This window comes from Erinaceus europaeus, chromosome 1 (genome assembly GCF_950295315.1).
Source record: "Erinaceus europaeus chromosome 1, mEriEur2.1, whole genome shotgun sequence".
Classification (NCBI taxonomy): domain Eukaryota; kingdom Metazoa; phylum Chordata; class Mammalia; order Eulipotyphla; family Erinaceidae; genus Erinaceus; species Erinaceus europaeus.
Genome location: NC_080162.1, coordinates 19,830,231 through 19,847,615, shown reverse-complemented (window position 1 = coordinate 19,847,615; position 17,385 = coordinate 19,830,231). Strand labels below are relative to the sequence as shown.

The 17,385-nt window shown below is 42.9% G+C and overlaps 1 protein-coding gene across 6 annotated transcripts; it reads right to left on the bottom strand.

Moving 5' to 3' along the window:
* Positions 1–609: 609 nt before the first annotated feature.
* HNRNPH3 (heterogeneous nuclear ribonucleoprotein H3) lies at positions 610–9,309 on the bottom strand. Of its 6 annotated transcripts, none has more exons than XM_007524162.3 (10): positions 9,180–9,309; positions 4,990–5,124; positions 4,347–4,485; positions 3,657–3,841; positions 3,106–3,192; positions 2,580–2,695; positions 2,011–2,146; positions 1,234–1,329; positions 1,028–1,120; positions 610–895 (listed from the first exon to the last, which is right to left on the bottom strand). In XM_007524162.3, the coding sequence occupies exons 2-10, from the start codon at positions 5,099–5,101 to the stop codon at positions 816–818; spliced, it is 1,044 nt and encodes a 347-aa protein (XP_007524224.1). In that variant the 5' UTR covers positions 5,102–5,124; positions 9,180–9,309; the 3' UTR covers positions 610–815. The 6 variants fall into 6 exon arrangements, with proteins under 6 accessions (XP_007524224.1, XP_016044077.2, XP_016044078.2 ...); XM_016188591.2 differs by having other exon boundaries at positions 9,161–9,301; XM_016188592.2 differs by having other exon boundaries at positions 3,702–3,841; positions 9,161–9,301.
* Positions 9,310–17,385: the final 8,076 nt, after the last annotated feature.

The following is a 17,385-nucleotide window of genomic DNA, read 5'->3' as shown; positions in this document are numbered from 1 at the left end:
GTGCTCTAGTACATATATATATTCCTAAATTAGATCAATTTATAGTACCCTGTAACAATAGTGAATGTCACACGATTATCTCCCATACAAAAAACAAGTTAACAAAAAAGTTTAAGAACTGAATTCAGTTGTCCAAGAGGTGGCACCATAGGTGCCAGAGTGAATGTCTGGTTCTTTTATCTTTCTAATAAACATTAAAAAGACAAACAAAATTGGATCAATTTAGGAGTGGGGAAAAGCCCCATTGTTCAAAGGAATTGAATGTAAAAATCACCTTAAGAAACATTTTTCAGTACTTAAGTGCTGAAGGGATCAATTCTGGAGTCTTGGGCTAGAATCTGTAATACTCTGACCTCTAGGTAATTATGAATATTCAAAACTCCTATGCCTGATAAATTATGCAAGTCACAATTAATACAGAATTAGTCACCTTCATGCTCCTTTAGGCTTTGTGTTTACAGTATTGTCCAGAAGAAATTAAAGTTACATAAACCACACTATTCTTAGTACCACTGTTTGTAGAGCTAGTAGCAAAATGCATCAACCCAAATCTTAGGGAAACAGCACACGCTTAGAAGTAGTATATAAAAACTCATCAACATCAGTGGCTTGAATATAAAAATTTATTAAGTCAAAGTATGCAACAAATAAAACCTACAGAAAACAGATTTTTTTCCCCCACCACAATCTGTTACTTTACCAAATAATTTGAAAACATTCCATCAGTCATTATAAAGTTTTTAAAATACAAAAGAAAGTAAGTCTGTAAGAAAGTCTAGTAGACCCGATGCTGTGAAGACTTTGCTGGCTTTGCTTTAGTACATCCCACGCCATCCACCTCCACCACTCATGCCACCTTGACCATAGTAACCACCACTGCCTCCACCACCACGACCTGAAGGAAAAGATAGGAAGAATCGTTTAGGAGTTTAGCAGCGTGCAAGATATGAACTACATTAACTTTTGGTTTTCTGCATCACATTCAGGTACTAGCACAGACCGGATCAGAGTAATCAGAGACACTTACCATAACCACCCAAGCCATCAGGAGTACCATATCCTCCACTGTAATTGTTCCCCATTCCCATTCTTCCAACTGACCCATAAGCACCTTGGTTATCTTAAGGGGGGAGATAGAGACCGATTACTAAGTATGTAGCCCTGATTAGAAAAACAAGTTTGAGGTTGACTGTTAAGTGCCCAATACAGCTCATTTTAAAGTATTTTACATACCCATTCCATCTCTGCCGTAGCCTCCCATTCCAGAGCCTCCCATTCCAGAGCCACCTCCAGGAGTAGAATTCAAGAAGAGTTCAATATACCGATGTTCTTCAGGGGGGAGGGGAGAGAGATGGAAACAAAGAAGTCATTTGTGTTGCACAAGGCTAAAAAAGAGATTTCACCAAAAAAGTATACAGTGCATAGGTTTAGGCCTGTTTCTTTTAGCTGTAAGATGAATCATTTCAGAGCCAACTGGTTTACTTCTTGCATGCAGCAGAGTGATGCTCTAGTTGGTATTATCCCCCACAACCGTTAAATATATATGTATCTCCCAGGTTTAATCATAGAACTGGACTTTTAAGATTAACATCTAAGAATTATTTTTATTTAGTGACAAGTAACAGGTAGAGTCAGATTAAAAAAAAAATCACTGGTTGAGAAATTTAACAGCTTAAAAAATGTTTTGGTAACATGAAGCTACTTAAGTTGATCAATATAAATGAGATTAATCTGCAATGGCACAACAACTCTGGAACGTAGAAACAGCATGCCTATTTCCCCCTTATAGAAACTCATATTCCAGCAGCATGTCAAGCAAGACTTCAGAGTCCAAAAATTCACTTTTCAATAAATACTCCCTTATCTGGAGATAGAAGCCATATGGCTTTAGATCCCACACAGCTCCCAATGGTTAAACAGCTATATAGACATCCTAGAAGCTTACACTGGACGAGTTATGGGAAAGTCCTTTCATGTGAGCAAGATCACATCTAAGTCAAGGACACTTACGCATATTATTCTTATCTTTAGACATGGCAGCTACTGCATCTTCATGTGTCACAAATTCTACATCTGCTTCTCCTGTTGCTCTGCCATCTGCTCCAATATCAATATGGACTCGTATTGGATTTAGTGGTGAGAAGAACTAAAAAAAAAAAGATAAATACTTGTCATTTAATAATAATACAATTCCTATATGTAGCTGATTCAGATTGTCATTTAGTTCTAAGCACCATTTAAATGAATTTTTAAAAACTGTCCCAAAAGGAACCTAGAATATAGGTAGGTAGGTTGGTTGGTACCTAGTAAGACTGAGGCAAAGTTTTTTTTTTATTTTTTTTTTTATAGAAACAGACAGTAAGCACACTTACTTGGCTGGCTACTAGGTTTCTATAATTATTCAGTAGTAAGTATGGATGTAATCAAATTTGATTCATGAGCCTTTCACAACCAAACTGATCCCAGTTTTAGACTATTAATAGCAACATCTATTCCCATCATTTCCAACTCCCTGGTCTCCAAGCCCCATAGTCTAGAAAGTAAATTAAATCACTGAACCATATACCATGACCACTCACATTAGCAATGTCGTTTTCAGTTGCACGAAAAGGTAATCCTCTCATATGCACAAAATGACCACCATGAAAACCTGAACTTGCATCACCAGCTCCACCATAGCCATGTCCTCCCATACCTGCAGGGTAAGATTTCCAAAGACAATAAGCTAATACATGTAGAAGAGAGAACATCAGAAACCATGTATTTCTTCCCCAAACACATCTAATTCCTACTTTCACAACCAAGAAATTTAAAAGACTGAAAGGAAAACTTAGCAGTAAAAGTAGCTATATGTAGCTACACATTCATATAAAGTCCTATCTGAAATGTGCCTGGGTTGATTTTTTTCTTTTATACAAAGTCACCCATATTAGACAATACACTAATACTTCTACAAAGACTCTAATGCCTGAGGTGCTGAAGCCCCAGGTTCAACCCCAGGCACACCACCATAAACCAGAGTGGAGCAGTGCTCTTGCCTCTTTAATAAAAAAATATTTAAGTGGTTGCAAAGCAAATCTTAATAAGAATGCCTTTAATATTTACCTCTTCCATCTCTCATTCTGTCATCAAAGCCTTCATTTCCATAGCCATAATTATTATAGCCACCATAGTCATCAAAGCCTCCATAACCTGTATAATTTAAGAAGAGAGATATGAATACACCTTAAAGAAATCTATTTCTAAATTTAATTCACAAAAGTATACTTTATAGTAACCAGCTGGTTACCTTCTGATTACAAGTTTGCAATTCCCAATGTAAACTTAAGTGTATTATTGGGAAATAAAAGCAGTTAGCACTCAGTGAAAAATAAAAAATCTCAAAGGATACATTTAGCTATCAAATATTTCAATATGTCAAACAGAAAATGTGAAAATATGCCAATATTGAAATTTTAATTTCTGATAGAAGTTTATGGAGGTGTCAATATGTGCATCAATCAAGTCCCATAGTTAAACATGGAAATCCATGTTTTCATGAACAGGTTTTAAAACCTAGTAGGTACTGAGATTTCTGCCATTTCTATATTTCTTGACAAAAATGTCAGGAACGTTAAGAAAATGACAACAGAACCTTGTTCATTAGATACACATACCACCATCATATCCATCACCTCCTCGTCGCATTCTGTCATACATACTTCCACGCCCAGCTCCATAATAACCCCCTCTTCCTCCTATCGGTCTATCATATGGTCCCGGTCGCTGGCCCAGCAATCTTCTTGGAGGATCATAAAATCCTTTGATTTCACTCCTGCTACTTCTGAAGATCTCAATATACCTATTTAGAAATGGTTGAGGGTACAGGTTTCAGCATAAATGTATTAGAGTAAATAAGATATGGGGCAAAATGCAAGTTTTTCTATAACTAGTCACACAACCCAAACCCAATTTAAATTGCCTAAATACACTGTAAGTCAACATTTTTACACCTACAAACTTAAATAGTTAATATTTAAGTTTTACATAGACAAATTAGTCAATTGAGAAAATTTAGAAAATAAACATTATTTTAGTTTGTTTCCTTTACATAAATGTTTAGAGAAAATATCTGATTATACAAAAGTATCAATAGCCTATAGAGAATGGAAACAATCTAATTTTAATTTAAGCAAACTTATTAGCATTAATTCCCCACCCAAATCTGTAGTTTGCAAGTTAAATTTAGAGAATCATTAATTTTTAAAACTACCCCAGAAAAATGTTATAACCCCCCCAATTAAGCAATAGTGACCCACAACCCCCAAAAAGAAAATTTAACACCATCCCAAACTCTCCATCCCCACCTGTGCCCTATTCTTTCCTTGTGTTTCCCCAGAGCATTTTCTGCTATCTCCTTTGAAGCAAACTGCACGAAGGCCTCCCCTGTGCTTCTCCCCTGGTAGTCCATCGTCAATGTTATCCCATTTGGCACGATTTCCAACCCTTTAACCCAAGGACAAATAACCCCATCAAGGGGAACAGTGTTAAAGGCTGAAACATTCCCAATCTGAATCAATTATTTAAAACAAGTCAAAACAAAACAAAACAAAACAAAAAACTTAATTTCCCATCACCCCATAATACAAATGCAAGAATTTTAAAAAAAAACATCATTGAATTACATAAAAATTTCTTGCAACCAGTGTCTTAATCATATACACATTCTATAGCCCCACCTAAATTACATTTAAAAAGATCAAATTTAACCATGCTCCATAACTCATGGTTCATTTCATCATACATAATTATGCAAGTTCATTACTCATCAGTTAAACTTTTACATATTCTTTTATACATTCAGAACTGAATATTAGCTGGAGCATATTACATAATATATTACTAAATACAAACTAAAAAAATTCCCACAAATGGGTTTTTAAAAATAAAATTAAATAATACAAATGCAAAATCAAAACACTACTAAACTTTGACTAATACTAGAGGTACCTTGAAAGAACTGAACTATTTCCTCTTTGCTGCAACCAAATGGCAATCCACGAAGTCGCACGGTCCCATCACTAGCGTCATTTGGACCATTATGTTTCATAACCCAATCCATGGCAAAACCGTTTGACTTAAATGCTATAAAAATAAACAAGCACATAAAAAGTAGTCAATCAAAACACTGTTGCCAGAGATACTAAAAAACATCTCTCTGCTTTGCACAATAGGAAATGTAATAACCTTAGCTCACTGACTGCAGCAACAATGTCACTATTCGGGGTAGGCAAGACTGGGTAGATGAAGGGAAATCTGTTCCCTGCCTTCAGCATAGCTCTGGTCCGCCATCAGGTCAGACCGTGCCTCTTCACAATCTCTCAAATTTTCATTCACATTTTCACCTGACCAGCTATAGATTCCTTTAATCTTTCAAGCTGCATCTAGCACCACCCATCCACTTCTACAGTAAGAATCAAAAGTACAATGAATACTGATATTCAAGAAAAACGGGATCACACAAACTTACTAGATGCCCTACAATTTTTGAACACATCACACTGCTTCTGAATGTACAATTCCCATCTTCAATTTAACCTCTAGTTTAAAGAGCAAGTTTAAAAATTACTTAGGTCCAGTTTTGAAAGTAATGTAAAAAGGCTGTTAAAAAAATGAATGCTAATAGTATCAGTGCTTTTTAAAGCCACCTGCTTGGAAATTACTGTAGACATTAAAAAGTGTGGAAAGGTTAACTGAGAAACTCACTTCTTCAAAATTACCCACCCACACATCCAGTTCCACTCCAGAGGCAACCATTTTTTTTTAAAATTACAGAACATTAAAAAAAAAAAACTGGATGCAGAAGTCCTTCAGCTGCAGAAACTTACCAGAATCTTACAAATTTCACTATGCAGCTGTAGGAATCCTACTCACCTGAACATTTCAAACCTTTCCCTCACCACTTCCACCCCTGTAAACAAAACAATTCGTTCACTTGATTCCTTTACACTTGGAAGATTATATTGCACATCAACAGTACTAATTACTTAATTGCATATAATCAAACTATCAGCACAAATGTTCAAGATATAATCTGCAAAGAATAGAATCCCCCCCCCCGAACCCATGCATTTAAATTAATGTAGATTTCCAAATGTGTTTAAATCTCACATTTATATATATGGTTAAAAAAAAAAAAAAAAAAAAAACCCAAGGATCCTAGTAGCCGCTCTACACAGTACAGTTTTTTACCTGCAGTACAACTTGCATGCACATAAATGATACAATACTGAAACAGAAAAACCTCTGGGCTTGAATTACTTTTCTGCCAGGCACTGGTTAATTTAAGTAAGCTTCTATGTTTATAGCAGTGGTGACTATACTTCACTGAGCTGTTTTAGCATTTGTTCACTCTGCTTAGTGTGCAGCCCAAGTTGTTGGATTTTTAAAGAACCCTGTAAAACTACTGGAATATACTCCACCAAAAAAAGCAAGCAAGCAAACAAAGAAACAAAAAAATCCCCACAAAACTACTGAGCCTTGAAGGGTAAGAACTATTCAGTTTTAGGAGGAAACAAAATGAAACAAACATGTTACAGTAGATCTTTTCAGAAGTCAAGGAAAGTTTGAAGAATTTTAAGTATTTGCAGTAGGCATATTTCCTGAAGAATTTTTAAAATACTGTGCTAGAGCAACCTCCTAGAAAGCTGTAGGCTCCAGATCAGTTTTGGGGAAAAGAAGTAGCATCCCATGTTAATTCCTCATGGGAAATTTAAGAACATTGCAAAATCAATCTAAGCTGTTGTTAAAAGATCTAGTTTAGTCCTTCCCCCCTTTCTTTTAAATCATCAAGCACTTTTTTCAATCTACAAAGACTATTTCAGGAAAAATGCAAAATATGGGAACTGACTTCTCTTTAAAACCACTCTAGACTGTTAGCACAATTTTAAATGGGGGGGGGGACTAACCTCATTTATCTACCACGTTCAACATCACACTTAGATTTTATATGTCTAACTCCACTCAGATGAGTATGAAAAAAAGGACACACACAAGAGAATCACACTACTCAAAACTGAATCCAGAATTCTACTTCAAAACCACGACAAATTCTGAAAGTTTACAAATCATTCAGGATAACCTATCTCAACCTTTCTTGCAAGTGTCATAGCTAATCATAATTCTGCTTTAAGAACTCCAAGTGTTAGTACTCACTAAATATAAAATTCTGTAACAATTTAGAGACACTATCTTTGAAGTTTAATGAGCAACACAAGTATTTAATACATAACTTGAACGTTTTTAATGGTAGCCCACTGGTCCTACAGAACAATGCACTTCATTTTTAAGCAAAAAGTGGCTGTAAGGTTTAGCTGCAATAAAAATTGTACCCCCCCCTTTCTAATGCGCTTGTGCTCCTTAAGCAAACCCACTGTTATTAGTACCTCAAGGGAATGTCTCCAAAATTATAACCTACTTCATCAGTTCAGCCACTGTTTACTGTAGTTAGTCAACAAAAAAGAACATGGTTTACTAAAAATACCAGAGATGAGAGGGATATCCAGATTTACTCAGGTTATGGAAAACAGTAAAAAAAAAAAAAAAAAAAAAGTTTCTTTCTAGGTCGATCCAACTACTACAAACAGAGATGGATGTTTTTCAGAGTTCACTGAAATAAACCTTTTCAACAATAGGACTTCAGTTCTTTAAATCTGGAAAAGTAGACAACTTCACGTGAAGGTTCTTACACACATCACTGGGAATTCATTCCGTGACCGTACTGTCTGTCTGTCCCTCTTTTGGCACACTTTACACCAACCTCTCTTAACCCAGACATCAAACCGCAGGACCGCCTTCAGTCTGCTTTTCTGCCGACCAGGCATATATATTTGCCAAAATACTGCTGTGCTCCCACCCCAAATAAAAAGATTGCGTAGAGAATAACCCGCATCTCTCTCTGTTCGTTCTTTTTCTTTTTCCTATCTTGCCTGTACGCTCCAAAGGACAAGCATCTTCACCTTAAATAAAGGAAGCCGCTTCCCTTCTCGGCCCGCACGGACCATCCTGCACAAAAGCCAGTGCGCACACCCCACCCCTAGAGGACCTGTTTGAAACACGCTCATTCCACATGCCTGTTTGACAAGTTACCTGGCGTTTCTGCTTCAAAATAGTTGACCCATCAAATCTTTAAACACGTTTTAAGCGTGGGGGTGGGGGAGGTGGGGGGGGGGAGAAGAGAAAAGAAAAAAAAAGAAAAAGAAAAAAAAAAAACACCTTGGAAGACGAGTACGTACTCTGTTTCGAAGTTCCAAACCTGCCATTTTAAGGGCTGGCTAAGCGTCCATTACTCCTCCCCGGAGACCTTCCGTTTATCTAGCTGCCCTAGAGACCAACACGCGCGGCCGAGCGCGCCCTTCCGCTCTCCCCGTCAAAACCTTCGCCAGCGGGCGGCGGGCTCACAAAGGAGGGGCCGTCCGCCTCCTTTGTCCTGGACTTGGGAGCTGAGCGCCTTCGTCGCCGTCGGCTTTCCGCCCCCAGCTCGCTCCCGGGGGTGCGCGTCCCAGGCCTGTGGCGGCCCCGCCGGCCGAGGCTGCGGAGGAAGGAGGCGGAGGCGGAGGCGGCGGCGGCGGCGGCGGCGGCGGCCGGGCCCGTCGGCGCCATTTGCACCGGGGAGCGCGCCGGGCCGTCCCCGACCCTGCCCCTCCCGACTCCCCCAGCCGGGCCCGCGGCTCGCCTCCTCCCCCACCTTCGTCACCCTCTTCCAGGGCGCAGCGCTCACCCCCCGGCCTTCTAAGGCAGTTTGCGTGTGCGTGTGTGTTTGGGTTTTCCCGGAGCTGAGGGGCAAAGAGTAGAGAAAGGGAAGGCCGGAAGCCCAGGTGGCCGCGCCACCCTTCTTCCAAGATGGCGGAGGCCGAGCCAGCCGGGAGAGAGGCCGCTCCCGAGTCCTCCCCCTCCGGCCTCCGCGGCGCCCACTCACTCGCACCGAAGGACGCCCCGCTCCTGGCCCGGGAGGTCGCCCTCTCTGAAGCGGGAGGTCGCCGGGGGGCGCAGCTCGGCAGCCTCCGAGCGGCGACCTCCACACTCCGCAGCCGCCGCCGCCACCCCCCGCACCCCCAGCCGCCTCCCGCGCCGTCCCTTTCGTCCTCCCGACTCCGTTCTGGAAGCCGCCAGCCCAACCTACCCCCTTTTACTTCAGATACCCTGTCGGGCTACAGTAGCGCCGACGCCGGTGCTCGCGAGGTCCGATCGTGCGGAGAGAGAGGCCGCTTCTGGGACGGGAAGCTTTTCCACAACGGACCCTCCCAACCGTCTCCGGCTTTGGCAACCGCTCAGCGAGCTGCGCAGCACAGCGACTGGCTGGGGGGATGGGAAGGAGCGAGCGAGGCGGAGGGGGTGGAGCGAGAGCCGCGAAGACCCGCTAGCTCCGGTCTCGCGAGGATAAAGGAAATCGCGCGTAGCCGCGGGCCCTTCAATTGCGCGCGCGCGCGCGCGGGCGGCGGACGGCCCAGTTGTGGAGGGGGAGAGAGAGGAGCCGGGCTTTCTCGGAGAAAATGCCGTCCGGGGCTCCGCCTCGCTTGCTGACAGTAACCCCCTCGACTCTTCCCAACACACCTTTCCGACTTGTCTGGGGGGCTGCTGAGGGGCGGCACTGGCTGGTTCGGAGGGAACCGTGCTGGATGGAGCACGATGGAAAATTCCTGCCGCCGGCCCCGCCTCGCCCAGAACGGACGGCGGCGAGGGGCCCCGCGTGCTTCCGCGTCGCCGCCATGTCCGCCGTATGCAGGGGCGGGATTTGTTTTGTTTTGTTTGCCGCGAACGTAACAGTGGCGTCCGCCAGGCCCTGATTTTGGCGCTCTCGGCAGGAACCCCCCAACCTTACCCTTCTGGGTCACCCCCGCAACGGGGCCCGAACCCCGGGCCCCTCCGGCCACCGCTCTTGGCTCGGCCCTGGCCTCTCCGCCAACTTCAGGTTTGCAGAATGAAGCTCCACACCTTGAAAGATGGTTGGCACGAGCGAGACCTCGTACTTTGTGACCTAGTGATTCCAATCTAGTACTTCCCCCCGCCCCAGGATGATCTCTTAGGGGCCTTTGAGGGAGATAGGCTAATTATGCAAAGGGACCCACGCCTGAGGCGCCAAAGTCCCAGGTTCAAGCCCCTCACCCCCATCAGCCAATGCTCTGGGGGGAAAAAAATTTACTAGGGGTAGATAGCATAATGGTTATGCAAAGAGATTCTCTTGCCTGAGGGGTCAAAGTCCCAGCTTCAATCCCCCTCATCCCCGCCATAAAGCAGAGCTGAGCAGTGCTGTGGTAAATAATAATGATACTACTACTACTACTACTAATAATAACCTGGTTGAGTTCACACAATGCACAAGACCAGGGTTTGAGCCCCCGGCCCCCACCTGCAGGGGGAAGATTTCACGAGTGGTGAAGCAGGGCTGCAGGTGTCTCTCTGTCTCTCTCCCTCTCTATCACCCCCTTCCCTCTTGATTTCTGGCTGTCTCTATCCAATACATAAAGATAATAAAAAAATGAACAATAATAATAATAAATTATTGATGGGAGAAGAACCAGAGCATTACTCTTGGCACAGGAACAGTGAGGATTTGCCTTTCATGGCATTAATGCCCCTTCAGATCTGCTGAAGACAGGTAAAGAACTGGCTAGGTCAGGGGAGGGACGATGTAGGCATCTTCGCAGGTGGTAGAAAAACAGAATAATGTAATAGCAATGGCTCGGATGTACTGAGGATTTGTGGAGCTAGTGACTGTGTTCAATCCATTGACTTTTTGCAATGCTAAAAGATTATTTTGGTTGTCACTGAGGCCTCACCACTCCAGGTACTGACTTTTCCAGATGAGATAACAGACCACAGCTTCCTACAGTGAGATGGTGGCTGAGCCTGAGCCTGAGCCTGGGCCACGCCCGTGACAAAGCAAGTGCACTGTCCACGTGAGCCCTGTTGCTGGCCCAAGGTGATGATGGTTATCGGATTTTAGAGCTAAGCTGTGAGAGTGCCAGAGACATGGGAAGAGTCGCTTGCCCCAGCTATACAGCTGGTAGTAGTAGAAGCTAGAATTTGAACCCAAATGATGTTGCACCTCTCACCCAGGGGCTCATACTTAGCTGTGATGTCAGATGGGCAACTCTTGTGGCGTGATGAACGTTACAGATAATTTACCCATGCATTATAGAAACAAGCTTCCAAAAAAAAAAATTTTTTTTTTTAATTTAGGTTACATGAAGTTACATCTAACAAATACTGGACTTAACCAGTTACTGACTGAATGAAGACTTTCTAAGAGGCCTGAAACTTGATAGTCTTTTTTTTTTTCTTATTTATGTACCTATTTATTTATTTATCTATTTATTTTAATGAGAGCAAGACAGATAGAAAGATGTACAGAGATTGAGAAAAGAGACTGTTTAGCTCTGTTTTATCTTGGTGCTAGGGCTTGAACCTGGGACCTTGGAGCTTCAGACATGAAAGTTTTTTGGTAGAACCATTATACTGTCTCTTCAGCTCCCTTTTTCTCTCTTTTTTTCCTTCTTTCTTTCTTTCTTTCTTTCTTTCTTTCTTTTTTAATAGTTACTATTCCTCCAACCACCCACACTTCATCTGAGTACTTTCCTTGGTCTTTCTTCCATGGGTCCCAGTTACATTGCTTTTTTTTTTTTTTTTTTAACCAAAGCACTGCTCAGCTCTGGTTTATGGTGGTACAGGGGATTGAACCTGGGACTTCGGAGCCTCAGGCATGAGAGTCTCTTTGCATAATCATTATGCTATCTCCCCCTGCCCCCCAGTTACATTGCTACTTTTTCAGATCTTTTAATCTGCCTTGGTAGATGGGATGCAGTAGTTCTTTTCATCTTTGCCTGAATCCAAACAATCTATTAATGCTAGATTAAACTGAACATTCATTCATTCATTCATTCATATCATACTTATATTGTATGCTTATGGATCCCATTCTGAAATAATTAATGACTTCATCATACTAGACAATGATGTTTTCTGCTTTTCTTTTTGTACAACAATTTATTTTTGTACTGAATACCATTGCTTGCCAGTAGGAATGCTTCAGGAGGTCTCGAAACTGTACATCAGGCTCAACCTGACGCTGTTGACTGGCTACGGAAGAAGGGCCAATGCTAGAAGAAGAAGAAGGACTTGAAATTATTACATGCGCTCCTTTTTCCTTTTTGCCTCCAGGGTTAGCGCTGGGGCTCGGTGCCTGCACTAGGAATCCACTGCTCTGGAGGCCATTTTTCCCGTTTTTGTTGCCCTTGTTGCTGTTGCTGTTGCTACTGTTGTTGTTGGATAGGACAGAAAGAAACCTAGACAGGAGGGGAAGACAGAGAGGGGGAGAGGAAGACAGACACCTGCAGACCTGCTTCACCGCCTGTGAAGCGACTCCCCCACCCCCCCTGCTGGTGGCGAGCCAGGGGGCTGGAACAGGGATCCTTACAGCCGTCCTTGCACTTGGCGCCTTGTGAACTTAACCCACTGTGCTACCGTCCAGTTTTTTCTGTTATTATTACTCTAAGTAAGAAATTTTAGTTTAAAAAAACATCATATTGAGGTAAACTTAATTTTTATTTAACTTATTAAAATAAGTATATTTCTCAAAACAAACAAACAAACCAGAAAGTATCAGCTAGTCCCATGAGATTGGCTCAGGTCTGTTGCAGTGATCTCCACTGAATTGTTCCCAGATTGATCTCCATGGAATTATTTCCATAGAGATGGTTAGACCTAAGGATTCCCAGGTGCTTTGGGGATTTACTTTTTTCCTTCTCTTCTTGTCTTCCTTTTTGTCATTTCATTGTTTTTCTGTTAGCATAGATATCAGAGGGACTCTGGAGAGGTTATGTTAGAAGTCATAAAGCAATAGATGAAAAAATGAGAAGGAAATAAAAGTTCTCCCTCTAGCCCCAGGAAAACAAAACAAGGAACACGTCATCCTGTATTACACCATCATGGTGAAGAGGAAAGGAAATTTCCATGTAGAGTCTGAGAAGTTGAAAGGGATTGCATTTTTTTATGGGGAGGGAAGACATTAACTGAAAGTCGGTTAAGATGCCATATCTTCAATGACATTCTAAAGTAGCTCAAAATCCAATTATCATAATTAATCTTTTTCTTTATATGAAAAAAAGCAGGTAAACTAAAAACATAACAAAGCCTACAATAGGTTTCTAGAAGTGTATGTAATTAAGTCCTTTTTGAACACTGCCTTACTAAGATTTTGTGAAATGCTTATTCTTTGATTTAATTTGCCTAGAAATGATTTAATTGAAAGCAGTGCTTTTCCTTATCATGATTACACACTAACCAGTGGGAACTCAAAAAGGAGAAAGCACCTAACATATATTTCTACTTTTTGAAAGTCATTAAAACTTTTTTTTTCTTTTGCCTCCAGGGTTATTGCTGGGGCTCTCTGCCTGCGCTGCGAATCCACTGCTCCTGGAGGCCATCCCCCCACCCCCCAATTTTGTTGTCCTTGTTGTTATTCCTGCTGTTGTTGGATAAAACTTTTTTTTTTTTTGATAGGACAGATAGAAACTGAAAAGAGAGGGAGAGGTTGGAAAAGAGAGACACCTGCAGGCCTGCTTCAGTACTTGCTAAGCTTACCCCCCTATAGGTGGGTAGCAGGGACTCAAACCCAGGTCCTTACACATGGTAATGTGTGTGCTCTCAGGGTGGTGCACCACTACCTTGCCTGCAAAACGGTTTTTTTGTTCCAATGTGAAGAACAAAGAAATCAAAAGATAGTTACTTAAGGAATCGGAATAAAATCATTGTACTACTTTGTATGTTTTGTAACTGCTGTAAAACACTACACAAAGGGGGCCAGACAGTGGTGCACCTCTTTAAGCGCACACACTACAGTGCGCAAGGACCCAGGTTCAAGCCCCTTGTCCCCACCTGCAGGAGGAAAGCTTCATGAGTGGTGAAGCAGAGCTGCAGGTGTCTCTGTCTTCCCCTTCTACTTCTATCCAATAATTATTAAAAGAAAGAAAGAAAACATTACATAAATAATAGAGTAAGAGACGATCTCCCATTGCATGTGACTTTTAAGTTTCTGTGTGGTAGCTACAAGCTCAGTTTTCTGGGGGCCAGGTGGTGGTACACCCAATAAAACATACAAGTTACCATGTGCAAGGGCCTGGGTTCAAGCCCCCAGGCCCTCCCTGTAATGGAGAAGTTTCACAAGCAGAGAAGTTCCACAAGTGGAGCAGTGCTGCTGGTGTCTCTCCCTCTTTCTCCCTCCTCTCCCTCTCTGTTTCTACCACTATCAGAATAAAAGAAAATGAAAGAAGAAGAAGAAGAAAAAATAAAAGGCCACCCGGATATGTGGAGTCATCATGCAGGCGCTGAACCTCAGTGGCATATTCATCTTTCTCTCTTTAAAATTTAAAATATATTTATTTACTATTGTATAGAGAAACTGAGAGGGGAGTGGAAGAGACAGAGAGGGAAAGAGACAGAGAAACATCTGCTGTAGCCCTGCTTCCCCACTTGTGAAGCTTTCCCCTGCAGGTGGGGACCCGGGGCGTGAATCCGGGTCCTTGCACATTGTAATTGTGCTTAGCCAGGTGTGCCATCCTTAACCAGGTGTGCCATCCTTAACCAGGTGTGCCATCCTTAGCCAGGTGTGCCATCCTTAGCCAGGTGTGCCATCCTTAGCCAGGTGTGCCATCCTTAGCCAGGTGTGCCATCCTTAGCCAGGTGTGCCATCCTTAGCCAGGTGTGCCATCCTTAGCCAGGTGTGCCATCCTTAGCCAGGTGTGCCATCCTTCTCTTTCTGGCTTATCTCACTTAACATGATTCTTCCAGGTTCCACCCACGATGAGGTGAAGAAGGTGACTTCATGAGAGAGGAGACACGAGAAGCTAGAGTATAACTCTGCTACATGTAGTTCCACGAACTGATCTGGGAATCTCAGGCATGAAAGTCTGATGTTATCCAGTTGAGCTATTTCCCCAACTGCAATCAAAATTAGTTTTACGGAGCAAGAGAGAAAAAAAAGGGAGGGGCCAGGCGGTGGCGCACTGTATTAAGCGCACAATGTACAAAGGGTAAGGACCTGAGCAATGATCCCGGTTCGGGCCCCCCCTCCCCACATGCTGGGGTTCACTTCACAAGCGTCAAAGCAGGTCTGCAGGTAACTATCCTTCTCTCCTTTATCTTCCCCTCCCCTCTCAATTTCTCTCTGTCCTATCCAAAAAAAAAAAAAAAAAAAAAAGAATGGCCACAGGAGCCATGGGTTTGTAGTGCTGGCACCGAGCCCCAGAGATAACCCTGGAGGCAAAATAAGAGAAGAAAAGAGAGGACACATACTTGCATATATGAGGTCCTTATTTCTTTTTTTAAATATTTTTAATATTTTTATTCCCTTTTGTTGCCCTTGTTTTATTGTTGTAGTTATTACTGATGTCATTGTTGGCTAGGACAGAGAGAAATGGAGAGAAGAGGGGGAGACGGGGCGGGGGAGAAAGACACCTGCAGACCTGCTTCACTGCTTGTGAAGCAACTCCCCTGCAGGTTGGGAAGCTGGGGGCTGGAACCGGGATCCTTACGCCGGTCCTTGCGCCATGCGCCATGTGCGCTTAACTTGCTATGCTACCTACCGCCGACTCCCAGTGAGGGCCTTATTTCATCTCTGACACCACTTAGGAGGACGTGTTCACTGATGACCTTGCACATGGAAGGCACTCTCAGGGCTACATTCTTCTAGGTTATGGGGGTAGGTGAGCAAAGTGCAAAGGACGGAAATGGAGAAAGAGCATCTCTCAACCTCTAGGGGCGACACTACACTTGACTGACAGTAATCCAAACCAGAGAGCTGTGGTGGGAGGATGAATCAGCAGGTGGAGTATATGTTTTGCGTGAGTGAGGAGGTGCTCTGGTCTCGGTCTCTCTCTCTCTCTCTCCTTCTCTCTCTCTCTCTCTCTCTCATCCAGGGATAAGGCTGGAGACTCTGTCCCTGGTGCATATACTCTGGATGATAAGGACCAAAGTCTGGAAGGCTGCTGACTGGGAGCAGAGGGGCAGGTTGTGCTTTGGGAAGGCTATAGGTTACTGGCGACTCTAAGGGATGATGCCTTTGTAGCCTTTAATTGTGGCATGGTGAATGCAGGGTCTGGTTGCCTGGAGTTAACACTCCTGATAACAAGGTTATAGAGGGCATCAGGATGGTGACTGGCAGGACTTACTCTATAGCCAGTAGTTTCTTGCTTCCAATTGAAGTGTTGCAAATATAGCATCGTAATAGGATCTGGCTGCAGGAGTTTGGTATAACTTGCACTTTAGGTTATCTTCCCAATTTTAGCTTGTTATTCATGTTTTTTTTAATATTTAAAAAGTATTTTTATTTATTATTGGAGAGAGACAGAGAGAAATTGAGAGGGGAGATAGAGATAGAGAGGGGAAGAGACAGACACCTGTATCCTTGCTTCACCGCTCATGAAGTTTTCCTCCTGCAGGTGGAGCTAAGTCCTTGGGCACTGTGATGTGCTTAGCCAGGTGTGTGGGATGCATTGGATCGACCTTCCCGAGGTGCATCCTGTGAGTACCCATTCATTGGGGAAACTGACGATCCTTCCTAGCCGACTGAATCCACATGGATCCCAGTCACTTTCAAAGCCATTAACTGGCTACGGAAGAAGGGCAAACGCTAGAAGAAGAAGAAGCCAGGTGGGCTACCACATGGCCCCAATTACGGGGTTTCTTTTTTGATGGGTGTCTCTCTTAAGTCCTCACTGCCTGGATGCTGACTTTTTAAAAATTATTATTAATATGCCTTTACCTTTTAAATATTTTAAAAGTTTTTTCTTTTTTAATAAATATTTTTATTTATTATTGGGTATAGAGACAGAGGGAAATTGAGAGGGGCAAGGGAGCTAGAGAGGGAGATAGACAGAGAGACACCTGCAGTCCTGCTTCACCACTCTTAAAGCTTTTCCCTCGCAGGTGAGGACCAGCGGCTTGAACTTGGTCCTTGTGTACTGTTATGTGTGCACTTAACCTGGTGCGCCACTGCCTGGCCCCAGTGTTGACCTTTTGTTGTTGCTTGTGGAAACTTGTTCATCTGGGTTTCATGTTTGTTTCTATGTAGATTGTTCTTGTTCTAGATATTACTTTTACTGTGGGAGGAGGTAAGCTTAGACCCGTCTTTCTGGAAAGTTTTATTTTTACTATATCTGTATCATGAGCTCAAATAATACATTAGTTAAAGCTTGAAGTCGCTTTGATTGTCACTTTGATTGTGTTAAGTGGCTGATGTGCCTGGTTGTGTTAAGCGCACGTGGCGACGTGGCGCAAAGCACAAGGACCAGTGTAAGGATCCCGGTTTGAGTCCCTGGCTCCCCACCTACAGGGAGTTACTTCACAAGC

Bases quoted from the DNA above. Each gene is read 5' to 3' on its own strand.
- HNRNPH3 (XM_007524162.3), bottom strand. From the start codon at position 5,101: ATGGATTGGGTTATGAAACATAATGGTCCAAATGACGCTAGTGATGGG. The intron at 2,147-2,579 runs GTGAGTGGTCAT...TTTTTTTTTTAG, and splicing joins CTGAAAACGACATTGCTAAT to TTCTTCTCACCACTAAATCC. The intron at 1,330-2,010 runs GTAAGTGTCCTT...TCCCCCCTGAAG, and splicing joins TAAAGATAAGAATAATATGC to AACATCGGTATATTGAACTC.